Source organism: Talaromyces proteolyticus, assembly GCF_021365285.1.
Source record: "Talaromyces proteolyticus strain PMI_201 chromosome Unknown BGW36scaffold_2, whole genome shotgun sequence".
In the NCBI taxonomy this organism is placed as follows: domain Eukaryota; kingdom Fungi; phylum Ascomycota; class Eurotiomycetes; order Eurotiales; family Trichocomaceae; genus Talaromyces; species Talaromyces proteolyticus.
In genome coordinates this window covers 2,891,968-2,919,712 of record NW_025764278.1, presented here as the reverse complement: position 1 = coordinate 2,919,712, position 27,745 = coordinate 2,891,968, and the positions used below count along the sequence as shown (strand labels likewise).

Here is a 27,745-nt window from a genome sequence, read left to right as displayed (position 1 = left end):
TAGTGACAGGATGTTCTGCCAGATCGTGACAAATTAATAGTCAGACTATGGCTTTGACGTGGCTCTGGCTCCGGCTCCCCGTGAGCGAACCTTCTGTCTCCACCAGCCGGGATCTCCAGACTCAGCCTCGACCGTGCTGCACACTACACACTCCGGGCCAGGGGCACGGCATCAATGAAGAGTACATTTATCGAGAGGGTATATACAAGTTAATGTATATACTATATATGTGTGAAATATAGCATACGGTACATTGTATGTGCTGTATCCAGGATGTAGACGCAGATAGGGGCCACTCGTCGGGGTGGGCCGCCTACCACGAGACGCCCAGCTGCCTTCCCTGTTTAGGACTAACGCCTACTGTTCTTGCCGCTGCCTGCGCCTGGCTGCACTTGCCCTCGCACCTTGCACGCACCTGCATCTGCGGCACCTGCCTGACCAGCACGGCACCAGCAGCAGCAGCACCTGCCGCAGCCAGCGCCTGCCCTGGCTGCCGCCCAACGGAACGCTCCACGCTCCACCCTCCCCTTCCCAGTCCGCCGGCAGTTCCTGTTTTCTCTCTATCCCTCTCTGTCCGCTGCGTCTCGTTTCTACCACATCGTTACCTTTCTTTCCTTTCGTTTTTTATTCCCCTTATTTTCATGCCCACTGGCCTCCCCGTTCACTCTTTCACGGCGGCCGTACCACTCTTTTCCCCCCCCGACTACCTCGTTTCCCCGGCGCTGCGCCGTCAGCCTCCATACCAGCCGCTGTTTGTTTGTCTGCCACTGACGGCGTCCTCTGCGTCGACCGCGAACCATCCCCGTCATTCCCTATACATACACAGTCTTTTCCCAGTTCAGTCTCGTGAGACTCAATTCGCCTCCCCGGCCTTCCTATTTATCGTGCCCTGTTGAGCTGCCTGGATCAGCTCCTATTTTCCACTTCGTCCCAATACTCTCCAACCCGACTCTTTTTCATCAACAGATCAATTCTATCGATTCTTCTGTCACCACCGAAGTCGGATGCAGCGCCGAGCGCTTTGATTGGAATTTCGAGACACTGGCTACGCATAGTCTGACACGACCGGATTGGATCAACGCAGGAACAGCGTTCGCGCTCCTATTCACTCGACCAACGGGTCTTCATCGTGTCAACCATCAATTTTCACTCCCAGTCTCTCATCAACGGTAACAATTGTAGATTATTTTCGCTATAATGTCTTCGACAGACACTCCCGCCGCCCCGGCGGCCTCTACCTCTGCAACGGCCTCTGCAACTTCAGCTAATTCAACTCCCTCTCCATCCACCACCAGCCCGACTACCTCTGCTCAGAACTCTCGCCGTCCGCAACGCAAGAGCACTCTAACCCAGCAGCAGAAGAACCAAAAACGCCAGCGTGCAACACAGGATCAGTTAGTGACGCTGGAATTGGAATTCAACAAAAACCCGACCCCCACTGCCGCAGTTCGTGAGAGGATTGCCCACGAGATCAACATGACTGAACGATCCGTACAGATCTGGTTCCAAAACAGACGCGCCAAAATCAAGATGATTGCGAAGAAAAGCATCGAAACCGGCGAGGATTGCGACTCGATTCCAGACTCCATGCGCCAGTACCTGGCTATGCAATTCGACCTGAACAAGCCCGGTGCTCGAGATTTGTTTGGACGTGCCAGCGGATTAAGTGGCTATCCCAACAACGGTTTTGTAGGCGATGCTGGCCCCTCTGGAAAGGTTATGATTCATCACTTTACCTGTCGCTCGCTCAGTGTCGGTAGCTGGCGACGAATCGGCCAGAATGCCATGGATCTCGTCATATTCTATTCCCCGGATAAGGCCACCATGACATACTATATCAACAACGATTCGGCTGGATACAAGATCGAATACCCCTTTTCATACATCAAGAACATAACTCTTGAATCTGGCGACTCGCCTCAGAATGCAAACGGTGCTCCCTCGCGACCCGGTGGATTACTAGTCGAACTCATGCGCCCTCCTATGTTTTACATGGATTCTTCTAATTCGGGCGGCTTCTATCAATGCGGTGATTTCACAGAAGATCAGCAAGCTAGTCGGGTTATGGTTCACCATCTCGGCGGTCACCCCAAGGTCCTCAGCGTCCAGCTGGCAAAGCTCGTCTCTCTTGAATCATTCCAGAACCGCCTGAATTTTAACTACGCCGTATCTGCCCCGGTCACGCCACCTCAAGATATTCATCGCCCTGCATCCCAACCGAACCAATTTCCTCTAGCCCAGCTCGGCATGTTCGCTGAACCGCATCTTAGCGTCAACCATATGCCTCGTGGCCACAAGCGTCAGCGCAGTCGCTCTGTTCCACCGCAGGTGGATTTGTCTTACCTGCATACTCCTATGCCTGCATACCAAATCCAGCAGTCAGTATCGCATTTGACACCTAACTCGACTATCTTCGCGCCTATGCCTCAACACAATTCAATTCAGGGATTAAGTAACAATCTTCGCATCGATACGGCGGCTACATACAGTGTTGATCCACGACCATATCCAATGTCTGCCACTGCCTCAGACTACGCCAGTCCCCCATTCTTCTCGACAGCGCCTCCTTCTGAAGCAATTTCCATGGGTGCTAGTGCTGGCAACCAGTTCAGTCTGCCTTATGTTTCACCATCGCCGATGGTTGATCAGTCAAAACTGATGGACCAGCAGCCTTCATCCATGCCTAATGTGACTCATGCTGATCCATACATTGCGGATCATTCCCCTCCCCTTTCTATGCACACCACGGGATCGGGAGAGATGTTCAGTTTTGGTGGTAACCAACAGCAAGGTGTCTCGGAAGATGGGCTGCTACTGAGTGAGATGTATGCGAAACACAACCTTAACAACTTCGCGATGGATAGCTCAAAATTTGATTTTTCCATGCATGGAATGTCGGAACCCCAGACTCACAACATAGCTGGAGACCTAGCTGGTATCCAGCCTTACGAAATGATCGATCCTACTTCGTCATAAGGTCCAAGTTGACCACCCAATGACCAATGAATTTGGGTTCTGGTCGAATAACGTTTGGCGTTTACTTTGGACTGCGTGGCGTTCCGGATGGGCTGTGGTTGGACTTTGTGATATCCTTTATTTATCTTTGACTTTGTTCTTTTCTTCCCCGTCGACTGTTCTCAGTTGATCGAGCTTATCCTGGCACTGGGCGCCTGGATTATTGGGATTTTTATTCGTCATTTATTCTATTCGTGACTGTATACGTTCTGCTACTGCCAGCTCTGTAGTTTTACATCCGTTGTCTCCATATCATTTTGATTGCTTCATATCATTGTGGTTGTTTGTATGGACTTGACTGCGATATTCTATTTATTCTTTTATTCTTTTATTGTTTTTATTTTCTTACTATGGATTTGGATATCTGATAAGCATGTGGGAGCTTTTGTTATTTTGGCATTTCTTATCGGATAGTGTCTTGAACACTTTGTTGGCAGAGTGTTGGTGCAGTTGTGGAGCTACTTTCAAAATAGTATATGATGTTTGCTATAAGCATTGACTAGTGCTTGTAAGTATACGTGTAAACATCACACGATTTCTGATTATTCCTCCTTGCATATCTAATCTTAAGTCTCTATATATGTACTGTAGGGTGATAGTAGTTTGAAAATAGCACCACAACATCAATTGATTTGGAAAGTAGATTGAGTATAGGAACCCTCCCAGTATTCATATTAATAATATTTGAATGTTTTGTATTATCTATGGGCAGGATCCTGAGAAGTATTTTAATCTAATATTAATTAATATAAATATAAATGAAACGTAGAAGTGTTTATACTATATTCAAGATTTTGTCATCCTTCTATTGTTGACAGTGTGGACATACTAGTACATATGGGATTGCCGATACCACCAGTAGACGTGCAGTTTCTACCGAGAGTTTGCTACGTACTCATAATCTCTCACTTGATTACTGTGGATAAAACGAGTGGGTTCGGGGATAAAATAGCGTGTAGATATCTTTAATTTATATAAAGTAGAAAACAGACTGAGCTAACAAAGTATAGAGTTGAGTGTTAGGAGGGGGTCAGTTGGTATAACCTTTGAAACAACCCGTCGACAATTACAGGATCTTCTTACATTCATGATGACTCCAAGTTTGAAGCCGTACGTACACATTAGATTACCGCCAACACGTTCCCTGCCCCCGTCCTATCAATTGTTTCTAATCAGCAGAGCAAACCGAAATTAACATCGAAGCAGTTGATCTGATATAAAATTGCTGAAGGACGCGGCAATATCGATAATACGAGTAAGTTCTCTTCCTTCAAATGCTGAACATCTAATAGACCTCAAGCAATCGTTGTTTGGATGGAATCAGCGAGCCCACCGAACATTGAACATTAAACCTCGAACCCAATTCCGTGCTTGTATATATACTAAAACAGGAATCGTCATACGAAGAAAAAGAGTCATGATCTTCAAAATAGTTCGTAAAATCAAAGAAAGCGGAAAAGCCCAACCATGAGGGGCCCAGGGCAATGTTTGTAGTGAGTTCTGTAACTCGCTTCTGCAAAAGCTTGGCTTTCCCAACGACCTAGTCCGTCATCGTAGATTCAGCTGGAAATGACCAGCACCGAAAGTAGCCATATAAAACGTTCATATTCGGCCGGAATACTCGACGTGAGACGTTCAATTAATACTCAATCTTCTCTGCGACGACCGACATACTTCGAGAAGACAATACTATTGATACACCCGTACCTCACTATGAAGAGAGGATAATAGAGCGTCCTTTGCTCGGGAAAAGACTTCTCAAGTGAATTTTCGCCTTCTTTGCCTCAGGTTGTAGCGATTTTCTGGATGAAGACAGGGAACATCTTGGTGAGGTTGGTTCGATGGTGCGTTTGGCATGGAGATACTGCTTCGCTCGGACCGAGGTTCTGAGTCATCTGAGGTAGCTGGCGAGTTTGCAGGTTCGTCGTGTTGAGGGTTATGCTTAGCTTTCCATTCGGCGAGAGTTCCCACCAGGTAAACAGTGAGTGGATGATCAGGGTCTAATTCTTCGGTGCGAAGTTGAACGCAGTCCTCCATTAAGCGGATGGCCTTGTTGGTTTTGCCAAGTTCTTTCCAGATACACGCAAGATTGATCATGGATATCAAAGTGTTAGGATGCGTAGTTCCAAGTACCTGTTTTCCAGTGTCCAATACTTGCAGTCCTAACTCTTCTGCTTTTTTAGCCGTCCTTGTCCGCGGTATACTGATGCAAGACTGATCATGGAAATCAAAGTGTTAGGATGCGTAGTTCCAAGTACCTGTTTTCTAGCGTCCAATACTTGTAGTTGTAGCTCTTCTGCTTCCTTTAGCCGTCCTTGTTCGTGGTATACTAATGCAAGATCGCTCATGGATATCAAAGTATGAAGATGTGTTATTCCAAATGTCTGTTTTTTGATTCCCAATACTTGCAGTCCTAACTCTTCTGCTTCCTTTAGCCGTCCTTGTCTTAATGCAAGATCGCTCATGGATATCAAAGTGTCAGGATGCGTCATTTCAAATGTCTGTTTTTTGATTCCCAATACCTGCAGTCCTAACTCTTCTGCTTCCTTTAGCCGTCCTTGCCTATGATATACTAATGCAAGATCGCCCATGGATATCAAAGTGTCAGGATGCCTGATTCCAAGTGTCTGTTTTTTGATTTCCAATACTTGCAGTTCTAACTCTTCTGCTTCTTTTAGCCGTCCTTGTCCGAGGTATACTAATGCAAGATCGCTCATGGATATCAAAGTGTCAGGATGCATGATTCCAAGTGTCTGTTTTTTGATTCCTAATACCTGCAGTCGTAACTCTTCTGCTTCCTTTAGCCGTCCTTGTCCGAGGTATTCTGATGCAAGATCGCCCATGGATATCAAAGTGTCAGGATGCGTTATTCCAAATGTCTGTTTTTTGATTTCCAATACCTGCAGTCCTAACTCTTCTGCTTCTTTTAATCGGCCTTGATGTTGATATGTTGATGCAAGAACAGACATGATATTCAAAGTAGTAGAATGATCAATTCCAAGCACTCGCTTGGAAATATTTAATGTTTGTTCATTCAGTTGTTCTGATTTTGTCAACTGCCCTTGGTGTAAATATGTCATTGCGAGCGGAGCCATGACAAGTATAGTCTCCTCAGCTTCGACTCCAAACACTTGCTGGTAAATCTCGCTCATGTCAGCAAATATAACCATTGCTTTACTATCCATCCCATCTCTAAAAAGATAGATACCGACTCTCATGATTAACTTCCGATATTCGCATTTCTCATGTTGGGTTTCCATCCTTTCGATCATGTATAAGGCGTGAGGTAAATATTCACGCCACAAATTTCGATTCGTATTATCAAAATTTGGACAAATTTCATCAAATCGATTGGCCGTATTAGAAGTCCATCGTTTCAGGAGATCGTTCTGTTTTAGCCAGCTCCGTGTGGCCAAATGTACTAGTCGGTGAAGATTGAACGATCTGTCTTCCTGGGCGCTGATAAAGGAATAAGCTTTCAGAAGACCCAGTGCTTCTGTCATTTCCTTGTCCGAGGTTGCAGGCGGTAGAAGTGATTTTGAGATACCGCGGTGGCTAATACAAGCCATGAACGACAAATAATCTATCGCTAATGAATTGAGTTGTTGGATTTGGTTAAATGATATTAACCAGGTCGTAGCCACGGGATTCTGGACGTCCTCGTAGCGATGGTCATCTTCAAAATCTTCACTCAGGAGCTGTATGACGTCCTGTTCTTGTCCCTTTTCCTGTAATAGAGCTAGGTATTCGGATAGATTGATACTATTCTCATTGACGTATGCTGCCGCCTGTGTGATTGCTAGGGGGAGAAAGGTGAGTTTCTCGAGAAGAGAAGTCGTTGTGGTATGATCGTCCACAAGGTCTTTTCGGATGAGATATTCCTGAAGAATACTCCGAGCCGTGTTATGGTCCATCTCTGAAACGGAGATCACATTTGAAGATACAAGTTTCACTGCGAGCTTTTGATTGCGGGTTGTAAAGAGAATATGGCCATTGTCGCTACGTGGCAAGAAACTTTTCAATGCCGTACCTTTCTTGCTGATCCACATGTCTATATCATCTGCGTTGTCATAAATAAGAAGCCATTTGTCTTCAGTCTCGCTCAAATGGGTCTTGACTCGCGTTTTGACATTGGTCGGGTTGGTGTCTGGCAGTGCAAATTTTTGGGCAATACTCATATATGCCTGTTCCACACTTTCTAGACTCATACATGGGATCCAGAATACGAAGTATTCCTTTTTTTGCATGAGATATGCAAATTCAAGTGCAATTTGCGTCTTCCCAGCGCCTCCCAGTCCTGCAAGGGCTATCCTTTTCGGCCCATTTTCCTTTAAAATGGACTCTTGTAACTCCTTAAGCTCATTCTGGCGACCCTGAAACTTTTCATTTCGTGAAAACGGAATCAGACATGGTTTTTTCGCAGGTTTCTTTTCGTTTTCGGCACCTGGTTGACTATTTTCAGGCAATGGACGGTCTATCTTCGCAGTCAGATTACTTCCATCAACATAGCAACGACGGGATCACGAACTATTAGATCGATGATAAATATTAGTAACACCATGATAATTATGGTGGACACTAGAATCATTAGTAGTATGGACATCTCCCAAATGATTCCGGTTATTTTCCCCATGAATCTCAATGTTACTGAATCGCTTCCCACCATGCGGGCGATCGTTAGGCTGGTCGATGTTATTATCCATAACCAGCGACAATATTCGCCGTCGAATGACGGACTATTCTTTCGTGTTGCCAGAGAGTAGATGCGGCTGGGTCTATCGCTTCATGAGCGGACCAAGGAGAGAGCGCACTCAGCGCCGGGAGCATGAGAAGCAGTACTTCAGAGCTGCTGGTGCCCAGCCTCATTTGTTATGTATGCTGTCTCGCTACTGAACGGCTGCCTACCCTGTTGCTGTGAGCGAAGCTAGACAAGGGGCGGCAAATCGATGTTGGTGATAGGTTGGCGGTTGATGTAACTTCATTTTTCCAGCCAACCAGAACATTTTGTGTGCTAGAGAAGTGTGGCTGTGCGAGAGTGTCGATACTTATGAAGAGTCGGTAAGAAGAAATACGCCTTATGGGTGACACATAATCCACAAGTAAATGATTTACAGTAAAAATGTTGTATAGACATCAAGGTCTCCGGGGATATCTGGAAGGAGGACCACGTAGCCAGGCTTTATATTGATCAGCCTTTCGATCAATGCTCAGTTTCTATATCGTCGCGGTATATTACAATTACAATTTACAAAATGGGTATCAGTGTCTGTATCTAGTATATAAATTACAAAGTCAAGCCTCCCACCCTCGAGGCACTCTCGGCTTCAGCCCCCGACTTTCTCGAAGATATCTTTCCATGACAATTTCCACCTTTGCCAGAAACCCACGATAATCCATATTCACTTTCTCGGCATCCTTGCCAACCCCATGTGTCACTCCATTCTTGCACCACACACTCCACGCCCCCATCTGCGCCGCCATCAAAACATCCGTCCCCAACCGATCCCCAACAACTGCAACTTGATCGGCACTATCCACGACACCTTTCTCCCTAAACCACGCCAATACCTCCGGTCCACAGAAAGGTTTCCTGCCCTTCCCCGGTTGGACTCGGAATACGGGGATTTTGAGATGTTTCAACGTTTCCTGTTCTAGTCGTCGAGCTTCGTTTTCGTAGGCGGCAGATTCGGGGCGGCTGCCGGCTGTGTTGGATACGATTAGGATGCCATGTGGATTGGTGGTTTGGTTGAAGGGGGACGTAGGTGAGGTTCGTAGAGATTCGAGTTTGTGGAGATAGGCCGGTGGGAAGGTGATGGTGTTTGGTGGACAGAGGGTGTTGTCTTTGTCGAGAACGAGGGCGCGGATTGTGACTTTTTCTTTAGATGAGGATTCAGATGTAGCCTTAGATGTGGGTGTAGATGTAGATGTAGGTGTCAAGTGTAAGCCGAGTTGTTCAGGTAGGTCGAGAAAGGTTGAGATTGTAAGGTTAGGAAGAAGATGACTTGGGTTTTTGAGCAGGGTTGAGACTGTAAGGTTGAAGGCTTGGAGGTTTGAGTTCGGCATTGTTAGCTTATCATTATCGCACAATAATAAGCTCTCGTATAATATTTTATAATTATTGAAAGGAGGGTTGAATGGCAGGTATCTTCGAGAGGGGATATCGGAGCTAAAGCGGAAGTCGATCAAGGCCGCAGATTGGCAGAACTCAAGCCGCAAAACTCTCCCCACACGACTCAATTTCCGCTTGACATTTTCTACCTTCACCTTGCGCCGCGACAAACCTAGCATACGACTGGTTCAACGATCTACCGATTCATCGAGCCATTACGGATCTTCGCGCATTTATTTTTTAAGCTACAACTTGCTGCCCACGGTCGGCGCTATCCTCGACTCTCGTCTTATCCTTGACTCGCCTTCACGCGACAGTACTATTAATCATGGGCAAATTGACAAGCACGATCGGCATTCCGATCAAATTGCTGAATGAAGCACAGGTACTGCTTCTACCTACCCATTTTGTCTTGACATTATTATGGTTTCGAGCTTGTTCTAGCTCGTAGCTGCTTTGATGGTTGATCGTGCTAACAGCTCCATTCGCACAGGGTCATGTCGTTACACTAGAGATTACGTCGGGGCAGGTATATCGAGGGAAACTACTTGAAGGTTCGTTCCTTCTCTTCTTTGCTTGGTGAAGTCGTGGTTGCCCTGCTCATTCACGACTTCTCACGCATACGCACCCTACCTGATGCGGGATAATGCTGACCTCTCACAGCCGAAGACAACATGAACGTCCAACTCAAAGACATCACAGTGACCGCGCGCGACGGCCGAGTGTCGCATCTCGATCAAGTCTACATCCGCGGTAGCCACGTGCGATTCTTCATTGTTCCTGATATGTTGCGGTGAGTCGACTCAATTTCTAAACCTACCCCTACCCCTACCATTCCAACAATGCGGTCACTTGCTCTATATATTTAATGATGCTAATATTTATATTTTACTCTAGAAACGCCCCTATGTTCCGTTCCCGCAGCCAACGTGGTAAAGGTGTCGGTCTTGCTCGCGGTAAAGCTACAGTTAACAGAGCTCGTGGACAACGACGGGGATAGGAATTTGCTCTCTACGTTGCATGCTGTTTTTCGTGTTATGGAATATGTAATTTCTTTCTGCAAATCGAATTCTGTCGGAGACTTTTTCTCTTCCTCGTCCGCTTCTCTGGGCTGGTGATTGTTCAGCTATGAGGGTGATTCCACGCGTCCATATATTTCGGCTACGAAATGGTATCGGCCATGAAATGGCGTTTTCGAATATAGATCAGTCTTGTCGGTATGGATTGTTGTCTTTCTTTCTTGTCTATTAAGGAATAAAAAGCTGCTGAATTCGTTCTTCAAATACACAAAGACTACGTAAAAGAATATAAGGACTCAAACTAGTTAATAAGATATTGAAAACCACACTGTCACTAAATATATAATTGTCAATTCAGGATATTTCAATTGCTTTAATTTATCAATATAAAATAAAGCACTGCTACTAGTCCATAGAATTTGATGACGCATGACGCGGCGCGGAGATACCCCACCAGCTCTATCAATCATCGGTACCATCTATCTACGTCGATTTTAACAAAACCAACAACCATTCGCAACACGATATAGCGAGGATTTACAAACTATACCAATGAGCATACCTGTCGCCCGCATACTATACCACCGCCAAAGAACCCTTTCTTCCCTCCTTCCCTAACCGGGCGTGGCGTCGTCAACATGTCGACGACCCTCAATCCTAATCCCTCCCAGAAAAAAGTCTCTAATCCCCGCCGTCTCCTCATTCTCACTCCAACAACAGAGTCTTCACGCACGATCCCGCCGTTGCTAACAGCGTTAACTGGCGTTGACGTGAACGAGAGCAGTCTTCCGCAAATCGCCACCAACGACAGTCAACATACTACTATAGAATTAGAACCACAATTAGCAGAACCCACGACGAGGATATCCTTTGCCGGATATACCACCCATGCACCGTTACATATCGAGACAAAGTACTATACCGCCGACATACCGATATGGGTCGACGAGATCCCTGTACAAACAGAGCCCGAAGACGACGTTGTAGCCCCGGCAGCGGGAACTGAATCCGCAACTGCAACTGCAACTGCAAATCAATGGAAAGCAGACTTCCTCTCCGACGAAGCGCAGATCGTGCGCGACGCGATTGGCGCGCTGATGATATGCGTACGGAATCCGGTGGGCGTGAGCAGCGCCGTGCCGAAGGAGGCGTACGACACGACCAACCCTGAAACTAGGTCAGAAGAAGATAAAGATGGGGAGAGGGAGAGGGAGGATGTGCGAGTAATCAAGAATATAGTACAGATTATCAGCGATGTGAAGAGTAAGACGGAGGAAGAGCGGGATGGAGGGATGGGCGAGGTTCCGGGATTGTTGGTGCTAATGGGAGATAAGTCTGCGAGGGAAGAAAAGAGAACGAGGGAGGAGGAAGAGGAAGGGGATGAGGTCCAGCGGGTTGAGAAGTTTGGGGCTGTGTGGTGGGAGGATGTGTTGTATGAAATGGGGGTGTTGGGGATGGAAGTAATTATCTGGGATCCGACGACGGGATTAGCAGAGACTACGGCAAGGGACAAGAAGAGGAATCAGTTTGGGGAGTTGGAGGGATTGCCACGGGTTAAAGAGGTGTTGTCGGCGTTGGAATGGGAGGACACGAGCCATGGAGATGGGTTGGGGTTTCTTGATGACGACGATGAGTCTGGGGGGTTGGATGGGTTTGGATTGGAAGTTGGGCAATTAGAGCGGGAAATGATGGGGTTAAGATTCGCCATTAATAATCCAAACGAGGATGACGATGATATAGGAGAGGGGGATAGAGAGGGGGATACCGAGGTTCAAGTCGAAGAGCTCGAGGGATTGATGCTGCGGATGAAAGCGATCAAAGGTAAGTTACCTCTTGACCATGGCTTACAGATGTACTGACGGACTAGACATGTCGGTAGATCTGCCTGAAGCCCAGCGAAAAGCATTCGCCGCGAAAGCCGTGAGAGATATCATGCGGGAATTGTAATGTATTAACTATACAGAGTTATTACTTTTAATAATATACATGACTCATGTGTCGTTCGTTTTGGACCCAGTTGATGGGAGAAATCATTCAAGCGGCTGATATCTTCCTTTTACTATCAGATATCATTTGTTGTTGATGTCCATCTGACATTGGCTAATCAACACGGCTCTTTCCTCTCATCACCTTCCTTCTCTGGGTCATCATATGCGTGTAGAGAATATAACTCCCTACATCGAGTTAATAACCGATCAACAAGTTATTGCTATCGACTTACCAGGAACATAAACCCCCAACATCGCAATCAAGAAGTACTTGTAGTACTCGCTAACAAACTGACCAGCCGGCTCGAGACCCAGGTATATCAGGACGCACTCTGATGAGATCCCAATCGGGTAGAGGACGAAGAAAGTATTATATCTAGACAAATCAGTCCCGCCAAATCACAAAAGAAATCAAGGGAACGTACCTCAACCACAGCCAAAACCCCGGAACACCCACACCAGCCAACTGCATGGCAAAGAACCCGTAGCGGATACATTCTGTAATTCCCCATGCAAACATACACCCCAGAAACGCATAATCGCCGTACTGAGTAACGCCCTCGTTTCCTAGGATCCCTGCCCCAGAAGGCACGGAGGCAACGTACTCCGCGCCCTCATGGAACGTGAACATGACGCCCCAAACAACCAGGAACCGGGATGCGACTTGCATCGCAGTGGTCACGACAGGGGCGCGAACGAGGCCGATTAAGGAGTGCAGAATTTCGAGGGCGGCGAGGGATTGGGTGAGTGCGAGGAGCGGGAAGACCTGTGCGAAGATGGCGGAGATGGTGTTGGTGTTGAAGCCATTTTGCAGTTGTTCTGGGAGTAGTAATGCGGTGCGCAAGGTACAGGATGCCCAAAGGCCGAAGCTGATCAAGTTGTACAGGAACAGGTAGATGCGAGTCAGGCCCGAGACGGGCTTTTTGGCGGGTGTAGTGGACTTTTTGGGAGGCATTTTGGATGAGGAGAGCGAAAGGAAGCTGGGAGGTGGTTAGGGAATTAAAAAAACAAGAGAGGAGACGTCTTCACAGGGACAGTGTCAAGATAATATTGTTGTCCGAAAGCCGAGCGGCCCCGCGAGCTTAACGCAAGGGTCGCCCCAACAATTATTGCCGCTAGTCATTCTCGCCGAGATTATCGATAGTCGTTTCCTTTACTTCACTCTACGCCGAGGACACCAGGCTTACGAAGCGAATTGTACTTGTTAATATGAAAACGATCGTTTGTTATTACGAATTATATTTCAACAAAGCCAAGAACAAGGCCCCATATCATACATGCATTATTACTCAACCATTCGATCGCGTTGCAGGGATATTAAACGAATACTTCAATGACAAGAAACCAAAGAACGACAGCTAGACAAGTATGAAAAAAGGAATAGTGCGCTGGTATCAGCTTAGACGTTGAGGCTGGACACAGGAGGGTTGGTGTCGAAAGCGCGGTCAACTTCCGTCTTGAAGTTGCCGTTGGTAGCTCCGTTCGTGGCATGTCGGGAGGTTCCGTTGGTCTCGCGGAGAGTGGACTCGCGGAGAGTAGCCTCGGCGGTGGTGTGAGGTTTGCGAGTGATGTCGGCCGTCTTTGGCAGGTTCTTGGATGGCGCGGCGTTGCCCCAGTCGAAGATGGGGGATTGCCAGCGCTCGCCCTTGGTCGATTGTTCCTTGTACTCGGTGGCCTTGTTGGTGATGTCGCCAGGCAGCTTGATTTCCTTGAAGAGGGCATCTTGGTGAGTCATGGACATCTGGACGGCAGTATCGCGCTGAGCGATGGCTTCAGCCTGCTTCTTCTTCTCGGTTATGATTTGGCGAGCAGCGTCGGCGTAGCGAGAGAAGATGTTAGCAGCCTGCTCAGGGTCCTCGCGGGCGGCTTCCCGGGCACGCCGAGCTTCATTCTGCACCTCGTAAGCGAAGGCATCGGCCTTTTCGAATGCCGAGCGGATCTGCTTCTCTAGAATCTTCTCAAGGGCAGGGCGGACGACACTGTAGAGCATTGGCTTGAAGATGTTAAAGAGAATTTTGTGCTTGGACTTCTTCAATTTGATGTCCAGATTCTTGATGTTGACATTAACCTTGTCCACCTTGAAGACGTAGGAATTGTCAGACTTCTGGGACTTGGAAGCAGCAATCTTGAAGGCAACTCCCTCGCCGCCGAGGAAGAGATCCATGACACCAGTGTCACTGATGGATGGGAAGCCCTGCTTCTTTTTCACGTAGTAACTAACATCTCTGATATCAGCTTGGATGCCAGACGCGGCGATCATGATCTAGCTAAAGTTAGTTTAATCATAAACAGTACTATCATTGACCCCACCTTGTGATCATCCTTGTTGCTGATCTTTTTGCGGCCCCAGCGCCAGTAGTTGTCGGTGCCAAGTTCAACGACATTGGGCATCAAGTTGTCACTCTCGATGACCAGGTTTTCAATAACCTATATGTTGTTAATTGTATTCTATTACGAATTTGGCCAACTTACCATATCTACTGCAGGGTCTGAGACTTCGATTCTAGGAATTGGAACGTAGCGGACGTTTTGGAAAATCTCGGGAATGATGACATTGGTGATATCCTTGACCAGGTGAGGCTTAAACACTGGCTTGCCGTACTGATCCTGGCCGAGATCCTTAAACAGCTTCTCCAACGATTGACGGAATGCTCTGTTCTGGGGATCCTCGTCGAACTGGTTGGCCAGGAACTTGATCTCATCACCGATCCGGTCGGTATGGTTTCGGTAACGATCGCGCAACAAGAAGCGGCCTTCGTCGTAGAGTCGGTTCCACTCAGTGGTAGCAGCATCCTGCAGAACGAAACCTTGCTCGCGCAAGCATTTGCTTTTCTATATCAATTACAAGTCTTAAATTTATATAGGTCTATCAGGCTTACCGAATGTAGGTGTCGGCGTGCTTGAACCAGTCTTTCAGACGTGGGTCCCGGTCTGCATCGCGGTAAATGTTGTTCAGCGAGTCAAAGAAGTCATCGGTTGATGTGCTGTTAGCAAATCGCTCAATTAAAGTCTTGAAACGCGTCAGCATGTCTTTCTGGACACTGAAAAAACCTAGCGTACCCTCAAGTTAGTCCCGGCCTGTTGCAAATTCGTATCCCGTGTGGCACCTTTTGCGCTCGTTGACCCTTGTTGGGTAATGGTCTTTCCATGACCACCATAGGTCTCGGCGAGAGTAAGGAGGGTCTCGATAGCCTGCTGGTCTGTGGTCAAGTTAGAATGGTGATCACTGCTAGTAAAAGGCAGACATACAATCAGAGTGTCCCTGGATTTCAACAATCATCTTCTTAAGACGCCACACGACCTGGTCGCGACGTTCCTTCGGCATCTTCTTGCCAAGGAACTCTCTGGTTCGGCGAGCATATTCTGAGGTAGCATTCTGGGCTTCATCGGCCTTTTCCTTGGCCTTTTCCTTGTCCTCTGGAGCGACATTCCTATCAGTGGCTTGCTGGAGGCTTGCAGTGACGGCAGCTGCGCCGGCCTGCGCATCGGCTTCGGAAATCGGGGCACCATCACGACCACTGGTCGCTGCCTGGGTACCGGCCTCAACAGCGGCATCAACGTCCTTCTTGTCCTATTAAATGTCAACAACACGATACTCCCTGTTTTACCAGTTCATTAGACTTACAGCAGGCTTGAATTTCTGGGCCTGCTCTCGGAATTGGGCCTTGAGCTGCTCCTTCGAGATGTTGGGCTTCTCATGCCATACGTTTTCCTGGGCCGGGGTATCAATTTGGGCAAGCTCTTCTTCACCCGGCTTGAGCTTAGCAGCGGCATTGGACGCAGCATCGCCGGCAATATCGCGGAACAGGATGACAGCATCACTCACTTCATCGTCTCATCAGCACGTCTCCAATTGGAAAGAAGAGAGGAACATACACAGTTTGCGGAATTCACCGTTGGTAATCAACAATGTGCCGAGCGTCTTGAATCCCTCGGCAGCCTTAGTGGCATCCTGCTGTGCAGCGTCTCTCTGCACGGGGCTGGTGAGCTTATGGGTGTCGTCGGCGGTGATGTGCTGAGCGTCCCAGATGAACTCTTGGAGTAGCTCGCCCTGGTTTTTGGTCAGGAAGAGCAGTTTGGTCTGCTCAATGACCGCGCGCAGGTCGTTCACGAGTGTTCGGCCATCTTCTGACAGCTCGGTAGACGGGGACGTCAGCCACTTGGAGTTGGCGGCACTGTTCAGGGCAACGTCGCATTGCTTGTTCTGTCGGGTGGTTAGCTCCTGCGTTGTATTCTTATCACTATTCGTTGGCAACCTACGGAAGGTAGCTTGCCAGCGGCAAATGCTGTAGCGCAGCGTTAGCTTGTGTCTCGTTCCTGCCGCTTCTGCGTGAAACTCACCACTGTAAATGCCATAAAGTTGCAGTTTATTATTAATGTCCTGGCCTCGGTCAGCTGATCGTTCGTGCTCAACGCAGACAATGCCGGGCACATACGGCATCCCGCTTCTTGCGGTCCATGGGGTGATTGACTGCCTTGCTCGACATGATGAGTTGCAACGGACGCGAATTTGCAAAACGAGACAAGCAGAAACAGACGCGGAATTAGGATTAGAAGTTCAATGGATCGGGTCAATACAAGCTAATGGAAGCTTTTTCTTTCTTTCTTTTTCAGTCGCGAAGCGTCGTAACTGGGGTATCACACGAGGAATGAATGGGGAGAGGAATGTTTACAGGCCGGGGCAAGGGAGGAGAAAGTATTAGAAAGGATTAGATGGTATCTGGGCCTTGCAGGGCGGAAAGGGGGGCTTCTTAAACACAGCGACGCTACGTCAAAGAGCTCCATAATTATTTTGGCAGCATTTGCTCTACTCGACCACAGCCATGTTCATACAGGCTCAGGCAACTCCCCGGCCAGCATCATTGTTATTGCTAGATGATGGGTCGCTCCTGCCGGTTAGGGTTTTGCGTGACGTCACGCTGATGTTTGCCAGCGCGATGGTTGCAGGCAGGGAAGGAGCTGCGCGGCCAGCCCAATGGGGTGCGCCTGCCTGCAGCCGGACCTGAGCTCCTTCCTTCTTTTCAATTGTGCCGCTGTTCTGGCCATGCCTGTGCTCATTGCTGCTGTTCTCCCCTAGTTATTGCGTTGTAGTGCTGCTGTTGTGGTTTAATGCTGTGGAGAGAATGCAGATCTAGCTAAATAGGGACTAGTGCGGAATGCCTAGCTCCGATCGAGACCAACTTCTTCCATCGTCCAACTTCCAACTTGCTTGCACTATGAGACTGATGCGCTCATCAGTTTGCAGCCTCATCTTGACGTCAGCGCGCCAGGCACGTCAACCACGCAGCCAGCTTTATCTAGGAATTGTGCTCCCCAAATCACTCTCTATCATTGACCATGTGCAGTATACCGCCGGAATTTCTCCCGGCGACCCTCGCCGCTTGCTAGGAAATTAGCCACTGGATGCAGTGAATAGTGCTATCGGGTGTATTTGAGGCGCAGCACCGATCGACAGCAGCCGAGGAACTAATAAATGGGGCTGATGCTCATTTACAGTGGTATACTGGGGGGATCAACAGGAAGGACAACTCATCGCATACAATGCGTTCGTTATGTTATTAGTCGATGGGTTGAATGCAATTGGCTCTTTGTCAAGCATTGGATATACTTTTACTACAACTTATTACTCTATTAAAAACGCTATTGGCCAGTATAACATGTCCATGTGACCTTGTTAACGTCGGCATATGTTTGCCTAAGGCATTCGATCACGTGTCGCCTTTATGCGTTAAACTCAGTCAACCACTTCTCGATACATATATACCAGACATTCAAATGTTATTCAAGCATTTGCATGCACTTTTACTCTTAATTTACCTCGTTTATTCACGCAGAGCAGCTTGAAACGAAGCAGGCGGTGTTCTCTTCTTCAACTAGACATGTTTAGATAGCATTGTAATGATCTATATGCTATTTATTCGGATTCTTAAAAGGTCTGGTGAGTTTAGAGCCGGAAAAGGTAAATGCGTACCGTGATTTATTCCTATATAAATACGAACATTTTATTCGGTTTGAACTGAAAGTCAATTTCATTTACCTTTCCACGTTTTCACCTCTCCTCCACCATCGACCACGGCTATTTTCAGCGTGTCCAGCTTATTATCTGCATGGGCAGAATGGTTATAAACGCCCCCATGAAACTCACTAGTGGCATCCTTCCCAATTACCCCCTGAAGAAGTCCCTTCCCTCCCGGATGTTCAGCCATGAAGTCACGCACATCATAGATCATCCCCGCGATAACCACCAGACAGCGGCCCTTGCGTGTCTCATCCACATACTTATTCCATTTCCATACTGGAAGTTCATTATCCTGCTCGCTGCTCTTCTTTTCAAGGCCATTCTTCTTCAAGACCTGCATCGTCCGACATCTCTCTATGTCCTCGGGACTAGTTCGGTTGAGATGCGACGCCCAACCAAGCTTCTCCCAGAGCGCTATTAACCATTTAGACATATCAATATCATACCAAACCGGCCCGTTGCGATAGTCTGAGGGAAACGTATGGTGAAAGTTGTGATAACCTTCTCCCATACTATATAATCCAATCCAGATGGCTTGTCGTGAGGTATTCTTGTCCGAGTAGGGCTGATCACCGACCCAATGCGCTAGAGAGTTGATCGTCCAAACCAAGTGCCAGTTAATCACACACCTAAGACACCCTGCGTACCCAAACCCGCCTTTCCAGTCGTCCCATCCGAAGTGGGCCACCATGGTTGGTACGACAAAGCACATGATGGTGGCAATTATAGGGAAATATTTCCTTTGCCACAAAACAACACGGTCATGCCTAACATCTTCCATGTCCACTTTGCCCCAGTTGTGACGGTCTTTTACAAACAGCCAGCCAATATGTGCCCAAAACATTCCTTTGCGGGCGCTATATGGATCCTGGTTAGTATCAACGTAGCGATGATGAGCTCGGTGGTGACGGATCCAGAAAGTGATAGGTCCTTGCATGGCGCCAGCTCCAAAGAGAGCTAGAGCATACTGCAATGGAATGGATGCTTTGTAGGCTCGGTGACACCAGAGGCGATGATGACCTGTAGAACTAGAGTAAGCAACGACAGGAGTTCCTCTGGCATAGACACCTCAAAAGAGTGCTCACCCGCCGTCAAACCGAATCCACCGGTGAGTATAGCATAAATTGTTCCCAATAGGATCGTCTTATATTGGATAGGAACATATAGAAACTGCCCTATGGCGAAGATATGTAATCCAGAAATGCGAATAAGGTTTAACCAGTCAATATACTTGAACCAATACGCTACATCCAGATACAATTGTTTCGAAGCCATTAGAACCGCTATGACTTTTGTCGCGATGAGAAATATATTTTGGGGGGGGGGGGGGGGCTGCTAAAAATGGGAAATTTTAACAGCAGACTTATAATGTTTATATAATGATTGCTCGCCCATATAAGCCCCTCTCGCTATATATAACTTTTATAACATGATTTACTGACTAATTGACATTGAGCTTAGTAGATGTAGGTAAGGAGATAATAGATATTTCTGTGTACGAATCATCTTCTAGAGAGTGAAGTCTATGTGTGATTGAAACCTTCGGAGTGCGTTTTGGAATTACGTTATCTTCTAGCCTGCATCACGGCGATCTTTGATTGGTATGCAGGTTGTATAAGCTCGGTAAAAATATCTAGATCCTGGATGTGATATAAAAATATTCGGGCCTAATCGATAAAGTCAACGGACTTCGGACTTACTATTGGTACCCCTCATCCTACATTATATGCCTTTCTAAAGTAATTGGTACCTCCGAAGTCTTTCAGAGCGTCTCAGGCTAATATGCCTGATCTTCTGAATGAGAGTTGGGTAGATTAAGCAGTTCCTTTTGTATTATGGTACTTGTTATTTTGCAATCTAATTGGATATTGACACGAAGTCTAATCGGCATCGAGCCAAGCCCTAATATTCTTCTATCTCTTTTATAGAAATTTCATATCATGCTACGCTACAGCCAGCTTCGTGTGGTCCTCCAATTGAAGCGTAGTAGACTTCACACCAGTTGACCTCTCTGGAGGGGGTCAATACCGTAATTGGGTCATATAACACAATACCAATTTTTCTTAGCATGTTGCGATCTAACCACATGCCAAACAAAAAACCAGGAAGAATGGTAATACTTATATCCACTCAACAGTCCTTGTTCTACTAGCCCTCAAGTGGCAACTGCAGGGAGTTGGGTCAGCGCTGTTGAAATGGGGCATAGAGAAGGCGGATACAACTGGAGTTTTCATGTGGGTTCATTTCTCCGAGAACGCAGTGCAAATGTATGCGAAACATGGATTTCAAAGCATTAGAAAACTCAATCTTGACTTGGACCAATATGCGCCGGCGCCAGCGCCTGATAATAATGGGAAATGGGGCCAGTATCAATTTCATTACATGAAACGTCTTCCCCGTAGTACAAAGGAGTAGATATATGGCCGTGGAATAATGCATTTTAGAATGGAGTTATGAGAAATCAGGTGACATGAATGCATTTTCGAAAGAAGTGAATCCCGTGCGTCTCGCGTTCAACTCGATAGATGATAACTGATTGAATAAAGCTATTCTCTGAGTAATGGCAGTTACGTATGTAATATTCCCCGTCAAGCACAATATGCCTCCAAGGAAGACTGCACGCCGGAAAACAGATCCAACTCGCCCTCAAACGTCCTATAGCCGGAGATTAGTAGCGAGACCACCCTACACCGATTATGAGCCATGAATAAAGTGTATACGTACATTCTTCTCCCTCGCCGCTTTCAAATTATGATGGAAATCTCTCCAAAGACGTTGAATCTCTCCATCAGTGTCCATCGCATCCACAACCTTATTTGCGTATTTAGCCCTTTTCTTCATTGAAAGCTTGTCACGTTCGACTGAGCGCTGGGGGTCGGAGAGTCCTTCCTTGGCATCGAGGTAATCAACGACCCATTCGTACAAATGGAAACGCCAGTGAAGTAGTGTATGAGTTAGAACAGCATTCGCTTTGCAGTGTCTATTGTGGAGGTGTTAGGAGTTCCTGTATGTTTGATCTCGTGCGGTGAGAAGATAATTTACTTACCTGCCTAAATAGAAATGTCTGTCTTCTGGAGGCAAAACATTGCCCTCTCGATCAATGTTGCGATCACGTGCTCTTTTGTCACTTACTTGGCCTCCTTCTTCTTCCTCATCGTCATCTTCACTATCATCATCGCTGTCATATAACGGCTCTAGGGTATCTTCGGAATATGGCAGGCCGAAGAACTTGACATCTGAAGATGCCGGATGCTTCGTGCGATTACAAGCAGCACACTTGACATCCTCAGAAGTAGGGAAGCCGCTAACATCGATGTACGGCCTTGCGCACAGTACATTTACAAATTCAGGGGTCCAGACGGAGGAAATCAGCTGCGAGCCAGTTCTGCCGACAACCTCGTCACTGAGTTTCTTGAAGGCAAATTGGTAGATATCGTCATGGCGTGCAAAGGCTGGATTCAGCTTGTTGTGGACCATCCATTCAACGACATCACGGAAACATTCTCGCGGCTGCTTGACGCGGTGGCGGCTGAATTCAAAGGGCATGTCGACTGGGACACCCATGGTGTCATCCTCTTCAACGAAAGATGCATCATCCTTGTCTAAATCCTCGATAGAGCTGACTTCCGAATTAGCATCGCTATCGTCAGTTTCATCATCATTGTTGACACCGAAAACGGCAATTTCTGAGCCGTTATCTGAGTGCTGACTACTATCGTCTGAGGCTCCCTCAGAATCGTCATCGTCTTCTTCACTTGCCGAATTTGTTGCATCTGTCAAATTTTTCTCTCCTGCTCGACGACGACGTAGGAGGTCCAGATGCATCTGACGCTTGCTTCTCGCAGAATTAACCACTGCACCACGCGTGCGATTTCTCTTTACAGCTATAGCGTAGTTCAGTTAGTACAGAATTGAGTCTTTGGTATCAATTAACTTTACCAGTATCCATAAGATCTTCCAAGTCTTCTTGGATGTCGAGCTCGTCCTGTCGCGCACGTGAGCTAGTTGGTGTTTCATAAATTTCCTTGTGACGATTGCTAGGGGTATGTGGCGATTTCCTCAGACCACGGCGTGCAGGAGTGGAAGTGACAACGTCGTCTGAAGAGTCGTCAAGGTCAATAATTTGAGTAGGACTTTCCTCATGTATTAGTTTCGTTTTGGAGGTCTTGCGCTTGCGACTGCTAGGAATTACATCAGATTCGCTATCGCCGTCGTTGTCATCGAATATAAATGGGTCCTGCTGTTGCTTTGTGGCCATTTTGCGTTTGCGACTGGAAGATGGAATAATGACCAGGTCTTCCGAGTCACTTGTCTCTGCTTCTCCTAAGCCTGTCAGATCGACAGCTAATGACTTCTTGCGCGGTGGGGAAGTAGGATTGCTGAGTCGTCGCTTCTCGTTCAAGACTGAGCGAGTCTTGGGAGCATAGTATGAAGCACTGTCGGTGGAACCCTCAGCCTCATTCTGTCCACGCTGAAGCAGCGATTTGCTGGATTTGGCTTTCTTGGATTTTTTCATGGCGACTTCCCTATAGGATGAATCTTGTAGTTCTTGGCTCTGAGATGTAGAGTTAGAAGATTGGTTCTGTTTGTCGCTTTCGCTGTCAACTACGGTGAGTTTAGATTTGCGTCTCCGCTTTGATGGGTGAAAGATTCCTTCATCTGGAATCAAGGCGGTAGCCTCGGTGTGGATTTCTGACTCAGGGTGAGGGGAAGGTGAAGTAGAGACCTTCTTTCTCTTCCCTTCCTTCTTCTTCTTCTTCTTCTCTCTTATTGAGGTTTCTAGTAAAGTTAGTTGGGCTTTATTACCGCTTCTAGAATACATGATCCCGCTCGTAATGTTGGAGACTGACCATCATTCTCACTAACTTCATTACCCGGAGTGCGTTGAAAATTGCCCCACGGCCGCTCAGTATAATCTTCTAGCTGCAGTTGGCCCCTAGCAAATATCCTCCTTGAAGCAGATGATGGATCAGAGTACCGGAGTTTTGCCGGCCGGGGAGAGCTGGAGCTATTAGCAGCATTGGGGACAGAGTCCTCAGGGACCGGTGCAAAAGCGAGACGTGTCTGTTGCTTCCTTTTTCCATATGTGCGCGGCATTATGTATATACTAGCTGATGCATTACTTCTGCTAGACCAGAGAAATATCGAGATATAACGTCATGTCTGGAAATGGCATGAATGAATTCTTGGATGTTTATCAAGAGGATCCACATGTCAGGCGGCAATCGCTGCCTCAGGCTGCAACTGAGCACGTGATATCGAAATGTTTAGCACTAAACTTTTTTGGGTTTAAGGTTCGAGATGCCCAGATGCCCAATTCACAGCCTAGGATCACTCCTGAAAATGGAAATGCAGTACTTGGTGACTGGACACCAGGGAATGGAAGTAGAATCCATCCCATAAAACTAATAAGCCCATAGTAGCGCGAGGAGTGGATCGACTGACAACTGCTTGCACTAGACTGTATTGGGAATTCCACATCGAGCCATGTACTTGGACGAACGGAATATTAAGCGAGCAAAGGAACTAATTCCAGAATGAGGGATAGCCAGTGAGAGAGCCAAAGAATTTGAAAATGATCGTCGAGATGGCTTCTTTCCTTTTTGTTACGGTCCGCGCAACTGTATTGGAATGAAGTAGGGCATGCTCCAAGCATCAAAAGATCTAACAGAGCTGATTTTTTGTCCAGTCTTGCATATGCTGAATTAAGGTGGCAAAGATTGTATGAACTTTATAAGTCTTTCAAATAAATCTCTTTAGCTGTCAAAAACGTTATGGAGTAGTTTCATATATCAATTGATATATTGAACGATCTCTGGAAAGTCTATAATTCTGCTATAGTACATCTCTAGTCTGCTATCTGCCTATGGATTGAAAAATATCAGTTAATATATATGGAATATATAGGTTACATCGGCGTCAAATCATTAATGGTCTATCAGGGTCTGCACTCGGCGTTACCGGCGGAGATAGTGGAGCCTTATGAATGTGGCCCCAAACGCTTTGCAGCTGTCAAAAGCTTAGTTTCGGCGGAGATATGGAAATAGTTGGCTTCGTACACTTATGGCCTCGTGCCATGAGATGTTACTTCGTTCTTGAGCTTACATAAAAACTGGTCTATCCCTCGACTTTGCATTTGGACTTGTGCATTCTCAAAGTTGTAACACCTTCGCAGCCATCCTTGCTGCGCTTGATAGTAGCCCTGTTTAGACTGCAGCTATGGCAGCAGAAGTTGCACGCCCCCCAAAGCCGCCTTTCAGCAGCTTGTTCACTCAGATGTTCCCTCCCCGTCCCATGTTTACCGAGAAAAATATCGCGGACCAAAGCGGCAAGGTATGTTGTTTCTCAATCTCACTTGCAACCTCTAAGCCCTCCTTAGTCAAAGAAGAAACGCAAGTAGTGACATCGTCCCCATCAGCTCACGCTCCTAACATGTGACAGGTCTTTATTGTGACGGGCTCTAACACCGGCGTTGGCAAAGAGGTTGCCCAGATTCTCTATTCTAAGAACGCTAAGGTCTACATTGCTGCGCGCTCAGAAGAAAAGGCCAATAAGGCAATTGAGGACATCAAGAACGCCTGGCCGAAGTCGACAGGTTCACTTATCTACCAGCATCTTGACTTGGCAGATCTAACAACCATCAAGGCGTCTGTGGATAACTTCAAGCAAAATGATAGCAAGCTCTATGGACTTATTAACAATGCCGGGGTACAGGCATTGACCGCGGAACCTCCCAACAACGTCACGGCCCAAGGCCACGAGATTCACTTGGGAGTCAATGTACTTGGTTCATTCCTCTTGACCAAGCTTCTGACCCCAACCCTAGTTGCTACGGCAAAGACAGAACCCCCGAACACCGTCCGTGTGGTTTGGGTCTCCTCTCTCGGGTTAGAAGTGGCTGGAGAGGAGCACTATGGTATAACTACAAATTACCTCAAGTACTGGCCGAAGATTCCGCCATTGAGGAGATATGGTGTTAGTAAGGCCGGTAATTGGTTATACGGTGTTGAGTTTGCCAATCGATACAAGGCGGACGGCGTTGTCAGTGTACCATGTAATCCTGGACACCTGAGATCAGACCTCTACCGCGATGGCAGTTTTCTGTTCAGGGCTATTATCAATACATTCATTGCGTATCCGTCGATTTACGGCGCATACACAGAGCTCTATTGCGCATTGTCCCCTGACATAACTATTCATGAAACAGGGAGTTGGAGTAAGTAAATAATGTTCGCTTACTAGTCAAGCCGTGGTTCCTCGCTTTGATACCAAAGCTGACGCTTTCATTTTGCAGTTGTTCCATGGGGGCGAAAGTACAGCCTACGAAGTGATCTCGAGGCCGCTAAGAAAACAGAAGCGGAGGGAGGGAACGGGCATGCCAAATCATTCTGGAACTGGTCGGAGGAACAGGTGAAGAAATATGCGTAGTCAGACTGTCTCAAAGTAATCAACGGGTCGTCACCAAGGCCAAGGACCATGCCGGATATTCTCTTGACATTGGACAGTTTTGTCATATCATCTGAATTTGTGAGAAAATCAACTCGATAATAACTTTCTCCCTTGTTTTGTAATTTTTGCAGAGAGTTCGACAGGTGCGGATAAGTAAGAAGAGGCCATTAAAGCTTATTAAATTTAAGAATATCATTTCTTGGAGCTCAGAAAGCAACCATATGATATTACAGACATCTAATTGTGTAATAAACTTTGATTTTCAGATATTATAATTTCTCATTCAGTTGATGGCAGGACTTGATGAAATACTCGCCAGAGATGACCAGAACACAAAGTCGAACAAAGAACAATATAAAGAGCAAGGGAACTGTGAGGTGCTTGAGTATATTAGTGCTTCCACATAACCATACTATAACTAACCAATCATGTTCAAGTATATCACATGTTGTAGTCATAGGGCAGGCTATACCACACTACAAAAATAACCGCAGGGCAAATCTCATTATATAACTTGGAGTTCTTTAGTCTCGCACTATCTGTATGTACGCAAATGAACTTGTATATTTGATCCATTCACCTAGCTAATCCACAATATATATTCCATAAACACGCGTCTGATACTAATCATAGTGCTGGATACCAGTTAATTCACTGGTTTCTAGACCTTTACATGACAGACAGAGCAAGTATGGATCGATGGTCATAAAATTTGGAAAGAGCAAAAAAAAATAAAAATAGATTAGCCATACCTTTTCAGAATATAGTAGGGACAATGTACAGTAAAGTATAAAATTTCTTGTTAAAAACAAAATACAATAAAAATAAAAATGAAGAGAAAAAAACACTAATTCTACATGCTATATAGATAAACAGGGTAATAGCATATATAATAAAATCTCCTAGCTCAGCAGGAAGGAGGCGAACAAAGCCTACGGTTCTATGGTGGTGTATACCACAAGAGAGAGCAACGCCAAACGTCTGCTGGAAGGTAAGTATTTCGAAATTGCTGGAGAATCAGTGTATGCACGAATCTTTGAACCGCGAACAGGACCGACTCAATCTTACAATTGTCAAGAGCTGGGGCACAAAGCCTTCTCCGGCAAAATGACTCAGACCTGCGCCAAGTGTGCAAAAGGGGGACATCACCACGATAGCTGCCAAGCTGCAGTCCCGAATTACATGCCCTGTGGAGGTCACACACGAATCATTTAGCAAGAATTGTCGAATCCACCACACACAATCCTATCGCCTTCATGCATAGATCGCTACGCATCCTCCAACTCAACGTGAAGAAAAGGGATATGGGACTGCAAAGCTTGATGAATGATGATAAACCTAAGACTATGGGAGGTGGCAGTCTCAGAGCCACATGCATGGGTTATTGGTGACATGGTGGTGAGAACGCCGATGGGACATTCATCCTGGACTAAAATGATCCCACAGTGAGACAGGACAGCAGATGGCCTTTCCGGAGCATGCTTTGGGTAAGAAGTGCTATGGATTCTGAACAGGTTCCCATCCCATCTTCAGACTTGACAATAACAATACTGCATCTTCTAAATCGTGCGGTCCTGGTAGTCTCGGTGTATGTGGAAGGGAACAGCGAAGAAGCATTGTCATCGGCGATCATTTTGTTGCGTAGCTTGATAACAAGTATCCGTCGCAGGGGAGGACTAACTCCCATGATTTTTGATGTGAAGTATCGATTTCCATGCTATTAGACAGGGAAACATATAAATTAGTTCAAATCTTCAGATATCTTGACACTAATTGACGCTTCTCGAGTTGTAAAGATTCAAACCTCAAATAATTATACATCGGCGCTCGCTCAACTGCAGGATAGGAACAACCACAGTGATTATATAATTATTGACATCGTATATATATATATATACAATCTAGACTTTTCGAATCATACTCAACCTTGAATTGAGATTTTACTATCACATCCGGTAGTGATTGTTGAAATCCATACATGAACTTCAAAAGGGTGGAGTGTATCGGTGCATACACCTGTACATAAATCCATAACCAAGAGAATAAAGAGAAGGAACAATTCCAGAAGATCACTACATTAATAGATAAAATTTGGCAAATTACAGATAAAGAAAATAGTTGCGAAAAGACAACATCCCCCAAGAAA

The 27,745-nt window shown here is 46.5% G+C and overlaps 11 protein-coding genes across 11 annotated transcripts; 5 read left to right on the top strand and 6 right to left on the bottom strand.

The window, feature by feature from the left end:
* Positions 1-1,197: 1,197 nt before the first annotated feature.
* BGW36DRAFT_287286 (putative homeobox transcription factor) lies at positions 1,198-2,976 on the top strand (the record flags this gene model as incomplete). The annotated part of the gene is made up of 1 exon (XM_046210494.1): positions 1,198-2,976. One exon carries the CDS (start codon positions 1,198-1,200, stop codon positions 2,974-2,976), a length of 1,779 nt encoding a protein of 592 aa, XP_046077145.1.
* A 2,201-nt stretch (positions 2,977-5,177) lies between these two features.
* BGW36DRAFT_335315 (uncharacterized protein) lies at positions 5,178-7,843 on the bottom strand (the record flags this gene model as incomplete). Its single annotated transcript, XM_046212933.1, has 2 exons — positions 7,544-7,843; positions 5,178-7,489 (listed from the first exon to the last, which is right to left on the bottom strand). The coding sequence occupies exons 1-2, from the start codon at positions 7,716-7,718 to the stop codon at positions 5,178-5,180; spliced, it is 2,487 nt and encodes an 828-aa protein (XP_046077144.1). The 5' UTR covers positions 7,719-7,843.
* A 266-nt stretch (positions 7,844-8,109) lies between these two features.
* Positions 8,110-9,220, bottom strand: BGW36DRAFT_370643 (mitochondrial PGP phosphatase). The gene has a single exon (XM_046215273.1). The coding sequence runs from the start codon at positions 9,076-9,078 to the stop codon at positions 8,308-8,310; it is 771 nt and encodes a 256-aa protein (XP_046077143.1). The 5' UTR covers positions 9,079-9,220; the 3' UTR covers positions 8,110-8,307.
* A 10-nt stretch (positions 9,221-9,230) lies between these two features.
* Positions 9,231-10,466, top strand: BGW36DRAFT_370642 (uncharacterized protein). Its single transcript, XM_046215272.1, has 4 exons — positions 9,231-9,509; positions 9,618-9,678; positions 9,788-9,917; positions 10,022-10,466. Exons 1-4 carry the CDS (start codon positions 9,453-9,455, stop codon positions 10,122-10,124), a joined length of 351 nt encoding a protein of 116 aa, XP_046077142.1. The 5' UTR covers positions 9,231-9,452; the 3' UTR covers positions 10,125-10,466.
* Positions 10,467-10,781: 315 nt separating this feature from the next.
* On the top strand, positions 10,782-12,090 carry BGW36DRAFT_286838 (uncharacterized protein; the record flags this gene model as incomplete). Its single annotated transcript, XM_046210457.1, has 2 exons — positions 10,782-11,964; positions 12,011-12,090. 2 exons carry the CDS (start codon positions 10,782-10,784, stop codon positions 12,088-12,090), a joined length of 1,263 nt encoding a protein of 420 aa, XP_046077141.1.
* A 153-nt stretch (positions 12,091-12,243) lies between these two features.
* BGW36DRAFT_394263 (putative phosphatase-like protein) lies at positions 12,244-13,086 on the bottom strand (the record flags this gene model as incomplete). The annotated part of the gene is made up of 3 exons (XM_046217896.1): positions 12,244-12,317; positions 12,365-12,507; positions 12,557-13,086. The coding sequence occupies 3 exons, from the start codon at positions 13,084-13,086 to the stop codon at positions 12,244-12,246; spliced, it is 747 nt and encodes a 248-aa protein (XP_046077140.1).
* Positions 13,087-13,530: 444 nt separating this feature from the next.
* On the bottom strand, positions 13,531-16,618 carry BGW36DRAFT_287197 (uncharacterized protein; the record flags this gene model as incomplete). Its single annotated transcript, XM_046210490.1, has 11 exons — positions 13,531-14,394; positions 14,442-14,558; positions 14,604-14,958; positions 15,011-15,141; positions 15,192-15,331; positions 15,381-15,702; positions 15,757-15,956; positions 16,008-16,335; positions 16,392-16,417; positions 16,473-16,512; positions 16,568-16,618. 11 exons carry the CDS (start codon positions 16,616-16,618, stop codon positions 13,531-13,533), a joined length of 2,574 nt encoding a protein of 857 aa, XP_046077139.1.
* Positions 16,619-17,616: 998 nt separating this feature from the next.
* BGW36DRAFT_96833 (uncharacterized protein) lies at positions 17,617-18,067 on the top strand. The gene has a single exon (XM_046222732.1). The coding sequence runs from the start codon at positions 17,706-17,708 to the stop codon at positions 17,973-17,975; it is 270 nt and encodes an 89-aa protein (XP_046077138.1). The 5' UTR covers positions 17,617-17,705; the 3' UTR covers positions 17,976-18,067.
* Positions 18,031-19,425, bottom strand: BGW36DRAFT_458247 (putative acyl-CoA desaturase; the record flags this gene model as incomplete). The annotated part of the gene is made up of 2 exons (XM_046222003.1): positions 18,031-19,170; positions 19,236-19,425. 2 exons carry the CDS (start codon positions 19,423-19,425, stop codon positions 18,161-18,163), a joined length of 1,200 nt encoding a protein of 399 aa, XP_046077137.1. The 3' UTR covers positions 18,031-18,160.
* Positions 19,426-20,805: 1,380 nt separating this feature from the next.
* Positions 20,806-23,395, bottom strand: BGW36DRAFT_404351 (uncharacterized protein; the record flags this gene model as incomplete). The annotated part of the gene is made up of 5 exons (XM_046218931.1): positions 23,001-23,395; positions 22,090-22,929; positions 21,197-22,034; positions 20,875-21,130; positions 20,806-20,835 (listed from the first exon to the last, which is right to left on the bottom strand). The coding sequence occupies exons 1-5, from the start codon at positions 23,245-23,247 to the stop codon at positions 20,806-20,808; spliced, it is 2,211 nt and encodes a 736-aa protein (XP_046077136.1). The 5' UTR covers positions 23,248-23,395.
* A 782-nt stretch (positions 23,396-24,177) lies between these two features.
* BGW36DRAFT_370629 (uncharacterized protein) lies at positions 24,178-25,832 on the top strand. The gene is made up of 3 exons (XM_046215271.1): positions 24,178-24,483; positions 24,592-25,366; positions 25,445-25,832. The coding sequence occupies exons 1-3, from the start codon at positions 24,370-24,372 to the stop codon at positions 25,576-25,578; spliced, it is 1,023 nt and encodes a 340-aa protein (XP_046077135.1). The 5' UTR covers positions 24,178-24,369; the 3' UTR covers positions 25,579-25,832.
* Positions 25,833-27,745: the final 1,913 nt, after the last annotated feature.

Coding starts and splice junctions, on each gene's coding strand:
- BGW36DRAFT_370643 (XM_046215273.1), bottom strand. CDS start 9,078: ATGCCGAACTCAAACCTCCAAGCCTTCAACCTTACAGTCTCAACCCTG.
- BGW36DRAFT_370642 (XM_046215272.1), top strand. CDS start 9,453: ATGGGCAAATTGACAAGCACGATCGGCATTCCGATCAAATTGCTGAAT. Junction 9,679..9,787: donor TCGAGGGAAACTACTTGAAG/GTTCGTTCCTTC, acceptor GACCTCTCACAG/CCGAAGACAACATGAACGTC. Junction 9,918..10,021: donor ATTGTTCCTGATATGTTGCG/GTGAGTCGACTC, acceptor ATTTTACTCTAG/AAACGCCCCTATGTTCCGTT.
- BGW36DRAFT_96833 (XM_046222732.1), top strand. CDS start 17,706: ATGCAATTGGCTCTTTGTCAAGCATTGGATATACTTTTACTACAACTT.
- BGW36DRAFT_370629 (XM_046215271.1), top strand. CDS start 24,370: ATGGCAGCAGAAGTTGCACGCCCCCCAAAGCCGCCTTTCAGCAGCTTG. Junction 24,484..24,591: donor TCGCGGACCAAAGCGGCAAG/GTATGTTGTTTC, acceptor AACATGTGACAG/GTCTTTATTGTGACGGGCTC. Junction 25,367..25,444: donor TCATGAAACAGGGAGTTGGA/GTAAGTAAATAA, acceptor TTCATTTTGCAG/TTGTTCCATGGGGGCGAAAG.